Raw genomic sequence first — 11,913 nt, forward strand, 5'->3', positions numbered from 1 at the left:
TTCTCATCAAGCGAAACAAATTTGGCAACGAAATGGAGGCGGAAATTCAGGAAAGCTCGGGACTTGCCAAGTCGCCGCAAAAAAATTCGGTTTCAACGCATTTGGAACAAGTTCCTGAAACTCCAGTGCCGGCCACACTGGCCGAAGTCGGCCGCTTTCTTCCCGGCCAAATTCTCGATGTCAAAGCCAAAGTTATGGAATTGACCGACGTCAACATCACTAGGACGCAAATTGAAGTGGAGAAAGCAGCCATTGCGGACGCCACAGGGTTCGCCACTTTGACGATTTGGGGCGCCGATCTCGTGCAGAAAGTGAAACTTTTCAAATGTTATCAATTCCGAGTCGGCCTCAAAACCACTTCTGCCTCCGAAGGTCACCTGCTCTTCACTCCGCGCGTTGGCTCTGTCATTTCACCAATCGATGATTTGCTGTCGGTCAAAACGGTGCCATTTTCTCTTGGCGAAAAGCCTTTGACTTTGAAAAAGGCTAAGATCGTCTCCGTTGGAAACTTTATTACCGTGAATAAATGCCACTCCTGCAACAAAGGAGATGCTTCTTCTCTCGAGCATCTTTATGAATTTTGTCGCTGTTCGTCTTGGGGTAACTTATCTCTTCGCAAATCGTGCGAGGAACAGACGAAAGCCGTGTTGACTATCAAAAGCCAAACTATCAAGCTTCATCTTACAGCCGATTCGAAGCAAATGGAGGTCATTTGCAATCGGCCGTTCGATACAATCGATAAAATTCTCCTTCTTCGCGCTCCTGAATTTACAATTAAGTACACGGCAGATCGGCGCATTACTGCCGTTCTTCGTCCAGAGCAAGAAACTGCTTTTACTGCCGCTACTACGGAAAATTCTTCTTCCGCCAATGCTACAATTACTACTACTACAGCTGCTGCTGTCGCTGCTGCTTCGGCTACTACTACCGCTACTACCGCTACAGCCACTGCCACAGCTACGGCGAGTGCCCGCCGAAGTCTCAGCAAAAGCTTTTCCGATTTGCAATCTCACGATCACCTTGACGATCACTATGATATTTCGAATGAAAGCCTTTTGAATTACCGTTGAAGCGGTACGCTCGACACCTCCGACGGTTCTGCGAAAAATCCGAAACGCCGTCTTTCCAACGAGGGCAATAATGCGATTTTCTCTGCTCTATCAAAAATCCCGCATACGGAATCGGGCGCGACGCCTGCGTTTTCCAGTCCGAATTCATTGTTTCGTCGAAGCCGCGATGAAAATTTTGACGAGTTTCTATAGGAACCGCTGGACAACGAAGCGGAACAATATTCCGACACTCAATCCGACGTTCCAGAAACCCCTACTGATCCGAAAGACGAAGCGAAATTAGATGAAGACGTCCTTCGCCATGCCCGCACCGACTGCGACGACAGCGGCGCTGAAGAGCAATCGCAGAATCGAGGTCAATCGCCTCCTCATGCAAAACGCGTTTGTAAATACGCAAAACGCTCGCACAAAAAATAATTCGTCTCACTCTCCTCTAAGCTACCTGACCCGTTGATCAAACATTTTTTCCTCAGTAGACCCGTTGGTCGACATTCTTTCTTTCAGCATCTGACCCGTTGGTCAAAATTATCCATTTGGTTAGTAGACCCTTTGGTCCAGCATTACATCGTTTCCGCACATTTATCATTCTTTACATTATTTGTTTCTGCGTACAGTAGATCTTCACCTTATTCGGGCTACATGACCTGTGACTCAAGCGTGCGCTAACAGTTCGCATTCCATGCGCGTTTTTGCCCTTTTCTCATCACGATCTACTCTATTCGTCGTCTTCCCCGGATTTAGCCGCGTAATTCAAAATGAGAAAGATTTACTATCTTTTCGCTTACGCGAAACAATAGTGACATCCTTTCTCTAAGATTTGGTCGAAGGATTAGTCGATCGCATGCACACTGATCGAGTAATCCTTCACGATATCGCAAAAGTACCTTTCGCCGTTTCCTGGCGTCAATCTCTACGTAACTACTCTACTTCTTTCTTCGGAACGCAACAGCCTACACTTTTCTAAATATTGGTCGAAGCGATTTTGAGTTCGGTTTTTCGTTTGCCCACAATTTCGCTGTGAAGTATCGTTGCTAAGGGCGTTTTCTAGAGCCTACGAGGCAATTCGCGATTCGGCACCCTCGCGAAACGACATAAAAAGGAAAGCTAAAAATTGGGTCGAAGCGATTTTCAATCTTTCGCGTAGTTTAGAAGTTATTCGTTGTCATGGGCGTGGCTAGTGCGCGCATTGTCTCACCAAAAAAGACAGTAAAACGTGCTAAACGATTTACTGTGGGACTGCCCGTTTCTTTTCTAAGTACGAAATTATTCTGCCCTGTAATACGTAAAAAACGAAGAAACGGTATCAGAATAGTGGTAGCGCGCTAGGGCGTCACGAAGGAAACTTAACCGTCGCATACACTACGAGCCAATCACGTAGCAGCACGTGACCTTTATATACGTACTTCTTCGAACGCCTACGCGCCTTACATCATTGGAGACAGAGGATTCTAATGATGTCATTCCCGATGACGCACGACGTTCGACGAAGGCGCTAGCGCGCTTTAAAGTGAGGAAGTTTATGCGTGGGTGCACTGTAGTCAAACCGCGATGAGCACAACATAATTTTTGTATTTTAGAAGAATTTTTTTATTTTCTCAGAATAAGTTTGTCGTATTGTCAGTGGGGTCACTATAACTCGATTAATTCTTCTTTGAATGTGCCTTGTTATACTCCCATGTAGCTGATTTGGCTTTACGCAGAAGTTCAGGTGGAGGACGAAATGAGTGAGCAGGCTGCAGGTCGGCAAGTTTTATTTTCATGATACTTGACAGTGTTCCTTTTGGATCCAGGCTTGGACGGTAGGCTGTTTTGTTTTTCCGTATTATTGAAAACACCCGCTCTTCTCCAGCATTAGAGTGCGGAATTATCAGTGCAAGTTTTGCCACGCGGGAAAGACGCAGGAACGTGTGAGTGCCGTCACACCCCTTTCTCTCAGACAGGTGCTGCCAGATGACGTCTATCCGTGTTGGACTACTTCCCTCTTCCGTTGCTGACACGGAAGCTTCTTTCCATACGTGGGCAGGAATATCGTCCTGTGAAAGGAGCTGGTAGCTTACAAACTCGTCCTGCAGCATGTCCAGTTCTCGTGCTTCAGAGAAAGGCAGCAAATTTCCAAATCTAATGGAGCAATGTAGTAGAGTCAAAAAAAGGCATTGTATAACAGTATACCTGTTAACGAAGTACTCGACTTGAGTAAATTCTGCTCCTTCGCGGGAGCCGAAGTCGAGAAAGGTAGCGTTTTTTAGTAAAGGATCTGAAATTGGGAGATGCTTCAGGGCGTATTCCATCGCCGTTGTGTAAAAAGACCGAGCGCTAGAGTAGAACTTTTTGACGTCGTTCTCTGTTATATCGCCATCTTGTAGCAGAGCGGCAATTCGACCTTTCGTTGCGAAGCCGACAAAGACTTTGTCTGAATAAAGTATAGGTTGATAGCCTAAAATTTATGTCTAATATACCAACCTGGTTTTTGGCTGCCAACGTCTGCAAATTGAAGGGATGAAATGTTGTCTTTTGCTGCTCTAATTGAAGCAACGGTGAGAAATTTTCTAGCCAGTCTTGTAAGGAAGTTGATAATTTGCCTGAAAATGAAAGGCAGCAAGGGATCTTCCCTTTGGAGCAGAAGGGTGAATGACATGAAGCTTTGAAGGGCTGCCTGATAAAACATCAAATATATTTCCGTCATCGGTTTTCTGTAGGCGGTTTTCAGACGCGAAAAGCGAGCGTGGTTGGCACCTGAGAGGTGAATTGTAAAGGACTTTATCAGAATAAGCGAATCATTCACCCTCTGAAGCAAAGTAGCTCTTCAAAGCCGCATGCTGCTGCAAAAGACGAGAGACCGCCTTCTCCAAGCTCAACCACCTGGTGCTGACGTGCTTGACAATTTGTCGGTAATTTGTATCACAGAAACTGCAATACTCAGACAGGGTCGCTTTTCTTTTGGTGCTTTTTTCGAACCAGAAGAATACATCAATGACAAGATCTTCAACGCTGAAACCGGACACCTGAAATTTACGTTGATCATGTCAAGAAAGCAATGAACGCTGAACCAACCTTCTCGAAGGCATTTGCAGCTTTTCCAGCGGTATTGTGAACGATATGGCAGGGGCACCCCATCACGTACGTTGCTGGGTTTTTCTGTAGTACCCTGGATTTAATTGAATTTCGAATTCCTACATTAACAGATGTGTTATCAACTCCCAATCCCACGCAGTTTCCCCAAGACAAGCTATTTGTTGCGAACACCTCCTCCATGGCAGAAAATAGTCCTTCTGCCGTGCATGACGACACCATGCACATATCCAGAAAATTGACTTGCACGGATTTGTCAAAAATGCTGACAGTCATGGGATTCATCTTCTCAATGCCCGTGTCTGACGATCCATCAATGAGTATAGCAAATGGATTACTATGCATCAGTTGAATCAGATGTTGGTGATGAACGGGAGCGACTGCTTCGTTGATTATGCAAGCGGTTTTCGTACGTCTGGAGGAGAATTTCTTGGCTATATCACTTTCAGAGAAAATACTTTGGAATAGAGGAGTCAGCTCGTCAGCAAGGGCTAGAGGTATATATTATGCTTCACAAGCATGTTTGCGATCATCACTTCCGCCCGTATAACCTATTATGGTTCTGTTTGAGAATTGAATTTAATTTCGGTAAAAAGTGAGCCTCGCCTTCTCATTCAGAGGTGAGAATTCCGGAGTAAACGGTATTTTTTGCTGCGTTCTTAGAGCTTTTTCATTATCCTTATGAAATTGTTTCTGCACGTGCCGCTCCACGTCAGATTTATCCATGTGGGAGCAACTGACTTCCCGGTTGCACACCGTGCAGAAAAAGGAATGACGGTTGCTTTGGACCTTCCTTATGAAAGGAAATTCCTTTGTCCAGGCGTCGTGGAACTTTGATTTGTACACTGCAGCTCCCTTTTTTGAAAGTTTTGCTCTCTTAGGAAGCGGACCCTCGACCAGCTCGACGTCGTCGCCTAATCCATCGTCCGCATCATCGACCGAAGCAGGAACTAGAGCTTGCGGAGTCTGATCCATTGAACTACAGTCAAGTCGTCGAGCGAGTGGTGTGCGCCTGCTCGCTAAAACGACTACGTCATGTTTGGCAGTTGCTTTAGCTACAAGCAACAAGTGGCGTCTGCCCTGGCGCGAAGACAACTTCTTCGCTGTCGGACAGAAAGACAAGACTGCCGGCCCATCCCCCAATGCAGGGCATGCTTCCAATGTTTATATCAAGGGAACGTACGCTAAAGAAGATTTCAGAACTAAACACCAGGCGTGAGAAGAGGCTAAGCGGGCGTGAGTACGTGAGAAGGTCTGAGGCGTGAGACTCACGCCCAGGGCGTAAGACTTGGTAGGTCTGCTGAACTAACCCAGTTTTCGCTGAACGACGCTCACTCTAACTCGAAACAGGTACGTTTATCTATCAATCGGAACATTGTCGCGGGTTACAATATAAAATATCAATTAGTAGATTTTTTCGAAGCTCCCTTCCTTCGGCACTCACGCTTATTGCTTAATTCTTAGTTTGCTGACGCTCGAGAGCGCTTATTTGAGCTCATACACTTTCCCGAACTATGAAACGAAATCTTCCGAACGATCGATTTGCTTCACCGTCCAAAAAGACTTTATTTGACCATTCTTATTGCCCGTCGACCACTGACGAAAATGAGAAAGAAACGTTGCCTAGAAATGGAGGAGTTACGGATCACACATATTCCACTCCTCATGACAACCACCGTATTTCTGTACCTCATTACTACCCGGTACTTCTCAAGGAACTATGTTCACTCGTGCCACCACTACGCCCAATGTCCGCTTATCTACCATTAGAACCATTTCTTCGTCAGTTCCGCTATTGTCAACCGGCATTACTGCGAATGTTCGAAATGCTCCTATTATTCGTTTTTCTTTTTCGCATTTACCGCGGCTTTTACCCTCCAATATTGTAACTATAACTAACAGACCACAGCTTTCTCTTTCCCCGCTTCCTATAGAATCATCTGCCCAGATTCGTTCTTCCACTGTTACGACTCCGTTGCCTCGATCTCTTCAAACTCCTACCAACTCCTCCTCTCAAGAACACCTTTCGACTGAGCTTTCTGCGTCTTCTGATCGCACAATGACTTCAACCAGACCCACTTTAACTGCTTACCGTGACGAAGACATATCGCCTGTCGAAGAACTAGAAGCCGACGGGGGAGAAAACACCCTTAACGAATCCGCAGCAGTACACGAAGCACCAGTCGTGCTACCAAATTACTCCGCATTTCGCTACAACTCCAGAAATTTGCACGACGGAGCACACATAGGTTCAATGTCCGAGACGCCCACACTGTCCTGCCAAAAAGTGGCCATCCGAACCTCCAGGAATGTGTTGCGCCAATGGAAAAGTTGACGTTCCCTTGCTCGGTCCTCCTCCTGAACCTTTACGCACTCTTATGTCACATGACACACCAGCGGCCAAAGAATTCAGAGGAAAACTACGCAAATACAACTCCTGCTTTGTAATCATTTCAAGCCCATACTTTAGTCGAGCCTGGTTTCGTGCCCACCTTTAACGGCTTCAATCCTCTGACCAGGAAAAGTCAAATGTATACTGAAACTTTCTGGTCATGACTGCTTGTTGTTTTATACCTGTTTAATTAAATAATCAGACGCGTTTCCTGCTAATAATGAGGTGGTGTCGGACGATTTGCTGAGGGCGTGTGCCGCTGCTGCGGGATCGAAATGGGAGTCCATCGGTGGTCTCCTCATCGATCTTGATGTACTTGAATAAATTCGCGAATCTACTCGCGACATGAAGACTGGTCTGCTGAAAGTGCTAAAGGCATGGAAAAACGCCAGGCGTTCACCACCGACTGTAGGTAGGCTCCTAAAATGGTTTCTTGAGGTCGATATTGCCGAAAGGGTCCTAAAAGAAAAGTATATCGATTTGTTTGGGTAGTCAGACAGAGCATGTGTACTTCACTCACACCATCTATGTTTGTAAATTCCCCGTTTGATAAAAATTTGTATTTTTAATAGGCACTACTGTATTTATAGATTCCGAGACTAGCTCGTTCCTAACTTAAGCTCTTTTTTAGAAGGTTAAGTTTGGAAAGTCGCACATTCCATCTAAGTTTGTAAATTCCCCGTTTGATAAAAATTTGTATTTTTAATACGCACTACTGTATAGATTCTGAGACTGGCTCGTTCCTAACTTAAGCTCTTTTTTAGAAGGTTAAGTTTGGAAAGTCGCACATTATTTTATCGTTATCAGAAAGTGACGACGAATCTGGGGGTAGCAGCAGTTTATTAATAATACCTTTATATTTTGTAGATGAGTCGAGCTCGCCCAGGCAGGCTGAAGTTAAATGACGAAGAGGAGAGACCTTTAGGCAAGTCTTGGCTAAACGACAGGACGATTACGGCATTTCAAAATTTGCCTCGTAACCCGTTTTCTCATATGGAAGATCTACAGGACGTCTTTCGGCAGAGAGCGAGAAACGGATTTCACTGCGTATCGTTTGCATTTCTCCAAGTCTTGCATGTTGGTGAATGCTATTGGGTGACAGTGTCAAATGTCGATTCTTAACAAAGAATCGTCCGCCGGTACGACAGCTTTCATGGAAATCCTAGTAGCACTAATCTTAATTACATCGTCGGCATGCTAAATTTCACTACTGTACTACGTATAGAAATAAGTTACAGGTGGAGATAAATGTGCCGAGGCAAAGAGGACCAAATGACTGTGGCCCATTTTCATTGGCTTTTGCAACGTCTCTCCGCCACGGAGACGACCAAACGCCGAAGAAAACTTTGTGGTAAAATTTCAATTTAGCAATAAATGTATCATACGAAAACACCCCAGGGCGTTTCGCGCTTGAGCGTTTTCTATTTTGTAACAAACGTTCCATGTAGCAGTATTAGACGCATAAAGGTATACTGGGCCTCTGTCGCCGTCGCTTCCTAAGTCACATAGCCAAAACATCAGCGAAAACGGCAGAAATCGGCAGAATTTCAAAACGAGATCGTAGCGATCAGACGTTTTGTAATTTCGAGCGCCGTTTGACGTTAAAATTATGCGACGAGGCTTCTTTGTTTCCGAACATGACTTAAGAATCAATTACGTCATCAGAAATCGCAAAAATAAAAAAAATTAATACACATGTTTGTGTCTGGTGGAAAATGTAGTTTTTAGCACTTGTTAATTTTTTATTTTTGAAAAGTGAAACAAACTGAATTATTTTAAACATCCTTTTCTAGCGCACGCTATTTTCTCGATGTCGTTTTTTGCCTTGTTTTAGATGTTTGACCACCTGATATAGCCCAGTTTCTTTGCGTTACATGTACCATTCGCGTTTTGACGGCCTTTTGAAGAAAGATGCGCACGGTAAAGGACCGATACGCTAGCGTTTTTTTGCATAATTGTGCATCTTAATGGCCGCAAAAGAAGCCGCCGCAGCTATTTTGGACGTTTTAGGAGACGCTGAAGACGTGCAAAGGAAAGATGAAGACGAAATAATGAGTTTCGAGGAGAATTCTACGGTGGCCGATACGGGTTCTAGCTCCTCGCTTCTGCGTCTACGATCACCTAGACTTTCCAATTCTGCCCTAGCCCTTTATGGGGCCCGTGCGCACTGTAGTGCCCTTTTCGGACTTTCGCGACTGCGACGATTTTTTTTTCGAAAGCTAACAACGCGGTTCTACATACTTCCCTTTTGTACATGTTATAAAACATTTGTTTTGAATTTTGTTGTGAAATTTGACGTCATAACCTAAAAATCATGTTTTTTATTCTTCTCTCACACTTATTAGTACCACAGTTGCAAAGAAGCAAACGATAAACAATAACAACGTAATCGCTGCAGAAAAAAGTATGAAAAACGCGTCTATTTAGCTACAAATAAACCGCGAGCGACTGCGTAACGTGCGCTAATGAGAAGGTTTTTACTGAAAAACGACGAAACGATACTTTATGTAATGGCTTTAGACGTCGGTTGCAATAAAATGAGTGTTGTTGATCGTAAAACGTTGATCTTGAAGCGAAAATAGCAGCTACAACTGGTAACTACACGAAGAGCAATAAATGACGTGTTTACTTCCGGCTAAATACGTCATTCCTTTTCTGGAACTATAAAAAGCTTCTGACCAGGTCCCTTGGAGGGCCTCCGTGATTTCCAGCGAAACGGCGGTAAAGAAGTGACAAAAAACTTCGCCGAAGCGTAGGAACGTTCGAAAATGCAGGAAAACGCGTAGTTTTGACGAGAATAACGTGCGCTCTTGCGATCTACAGTCGACTCTTCGACAGTGGACGCTCTACTTTGTGGACAGCTCTCTCCAGTCGACAGAGGCCCATTCACGGATCCTTATTCAGCATATTTTATAACATTGCGTCTCTCTATCTAGTGGACATCTCCTAATTCTGAACTGTGGACAAAATACATGTCCCAAAATAGATTCTTAGTGTATATTTTGTTTCTGTAGAAGAGGACAAACAAACCGAGTGTCACAGAAAGCCTTGGTCTTTCAGGTTTCTGACGATTTCTTTCATTTTGTCAATGAATGGCTTTGGGCCATAGAGACAATAAAGGCAAGGTATTTCTAGACCGTAGCCGCCGCCTCGGTTGACGCGTTTCCCAGTAATCCTTACCGTTCCTTTGTTCACTTCTCGCTGCAAGAAGCTGCTCAGAAATGGAGCAAGATTGTATGGTACATGTCCAACAACGTCCTGTTCCTTCATGACTGCAACTGCTCTTCTGTCTTTATCGTTATTGGACTCTCGTCGAAGAAGCAACGTCTCCCCTATTCTTGGTTCCCAGATATCTTTGTATACGTGATATCCACGAACGTATGAAGAAACTTCTAGGTAGTCCGCGTTTTGCTCAGAAACTGGTGAACTCGCCATCGTGATTCGCAAAATTTCGTCAATCCGCGCGCTATGCTGCACGTGGCGTAATCGTGGCCCAGGTTGCGATGGCTTTATCGACGCAAAAAGGCAAAGACAGGGTGTACCTGTCTCTGAAAAGGAAGTACGAAGTTGTAAAAGCGGCAGGCTGCGGTGCTGTTCTCATTAGAAAACTTGCCGAAGTCTTTGGATGCAGCAAGAGCCAAATAGGGGTCATCTTGAAGAAGAGAAATGAAATCGTATCTCAGTACAAAGCCAACATGGCTAATTCGTCAGTTCAGCTAAAGAAGATAGTCGACGATCCAAGTATGGCGACATTAACGACTGTCTTTACGAATGGTACCTGATGGCAACTTCAAAGAATACTTTTCCGAGGGGGCCTTTACTCACGGAAAAGGCTAGTAGAATCGCATTACATCTAGGCCAACATGACTTTAGAGGATCTAGTGGATGGCTGACAAAGTGGAAACAGAGGTTTAACGTCAAGAGGATCACAATTTGCGGTGAATACGGCGACGCGAGAGGTGAAACTGTTGAAAGTTGGAAGGAGCGCTTACCGCAGATTCTAGACGGGTACGATAGAAGAGACATCTGGAATATGGACGAGACAGGCTGCTTTTGGAAAACACTCCCAGACAAAGGATTTGCAAGGAAAGGAGTCAAGTGCAAAGGAGGAAAAAAGAGTAAACAACGAATGACATTAGCCTTTTTCGTGAATGCCGAAGGAGAGAAAGCAATGCCTGCCGTAATTTGGAAATCGGAAATTCCGAGATGTTTTAAGAGAAACGTGAAAAAGAACCTCCCCGTTTGCTACTACAGCCAAAGCAAATCGTGGACGACGGGAAGTATTTTGGACTCAGTCTTATCTTCATTGAATAGAAAACTAAGTTCTCAAAGGCGATCCATCTTGCTGCTTCTTGACAATGCTGGATGTCACCCCCACGACCTGCAAGGAAAGTATTCTAACATCAAGCTTCTATTTCTTCCTCCTAATACAACGTCCGAGTTGCAGCCACTTGATCTTGGAATAATCCAAAACTTTAAAGTATTTTACAAATCGCGTTTTCTCCGTTATGTCCTGGCAAGAATTGAGGACTGCGAAACCGTTACAGATGTTGTAAAGTCGGTGAACATTCTAATGGCCATTCGTTGGGTTTCTGAAGCGTGGAAACAAGTAAAACCAGATACAATTAAAAAGTGCTTCCGTAGAGCTGGTATTCTTGCCGACGACATGGCTGTGGCGCATATTCCAGACGCTGATCCATTTGAGGATGTTGACGAGAATGCGGCGGCGCTGCAAGAGTTAATTGATGCACACTCTGGCGGAGCAGAGAATTCGTGCCATGCTGAAGAATACGTAGAAGGAGAAAATTATTTACCTGTTTGTTTTATTGGCAGTGACGACGATTGGGAAGAAGAATTTATGGAAACTTTGGCTGCTAAGTCAGACCCGAGTTCGACCGAACAGGAATCTGACGATGATGACGAAATTGTGTGCATTGCCGAAGTTGATCCCCCTTTGAAAATATCAACTTTTTCTGAAGCATTGACGCAATTGGAAGACGTGAAACTGTTTCTGGAAAGCAAGAACTGCGCAAAAGCAAAAAGACTGGGCAAAATATTGACCGTGTTGCTGCCTGCAGCAGGCGTTGTACAAAGTAGGCAACCGTGGACGCGTTTAACTTATAATTCTTTTAGCGAAAAGCAGTTTCGAATTGACGTAAAAAATAGATGGTTTTCTTTGAGTGGACAGCTTCTCTAGAGTGGACAACTTTATCTTCCTCAAAGTGTCCACTATTCAGAGAGTCGACTGTAGTCCCTAAGAGTCACCTAGCAACTAGTTTTATTTATTTATATTGAACCTAACGGCTACAAAGTACGCATGCGCAAAAAGTCATTGCAGTGCCTTCAAGGAACATATGGGTTGGGAGCAAAGGTGACACGCAG

General features: G+C 44.5%; 1 protein-coding gene across 1 annotated transcript; it reads left to right on the forward strand.

Annotated features, from left to right (window-relative positions):
- Positions 1–10,034: 10,034 nt before the first annotated feature.
- LOC136187353 (tigger transposable element-derived protein 6-like) lies at positions 10,035–11,690 on the forward strand. The gene is made up of 3 exons (XM_065974933.1): positions 10,035–10,272; positions 10,389–11,624; positions 11,665–11,690. The coding sequence occupies exons 1-3, from the start codon at positions 10,035–10,037 to the stop codon at positions 11,688–11,690; spliced, it is 1,500 nt and encodes a 499-aa protein (XP_065831005.1).
- Positions 11,691–11,913: the final 223 nt, after the last annotated feature.

This window comes from Oscarella lobularis, chromosome 5 (assembly GCF_947507565.1).
Source record: "Oscarella lobularis chromosome 5, ooOscLobu1.1, whole genome shotgun sequence".
NCBI classification, from domain to species: domain Eukaryota; kingdom Metazoa; phylum Porifera; class Homoscleromorpha; order Homosclerophorida; family Oscarellidae; genus Oscarella; species Oscarella lobularis.

Bases quoted from the DNA above. Each gene is read 5' to 3' on its own strand.
- LOC136187353 (XM_065974933.1), top strand. From the start codon at position 10,035: ATGGCTTTATCGACGCAAAAAGGCAAAGACAGGGTGTACCTGTCTCTG. The intron at 10,273-10,388 runs GTATGGCGACAT...CATTACATCTAG, and splicing joins GAAGATAGTCGACGATCCAA to GCCAACATGACTTTAGAGGA. The intron at 11,625-11,664 runs GTAGGCAACCGT...TAATTCTTTTAG, and splicing joins TGCAGCAGGCGTTGTACAAA to CGAAAAGCAGTTTCGAATTG.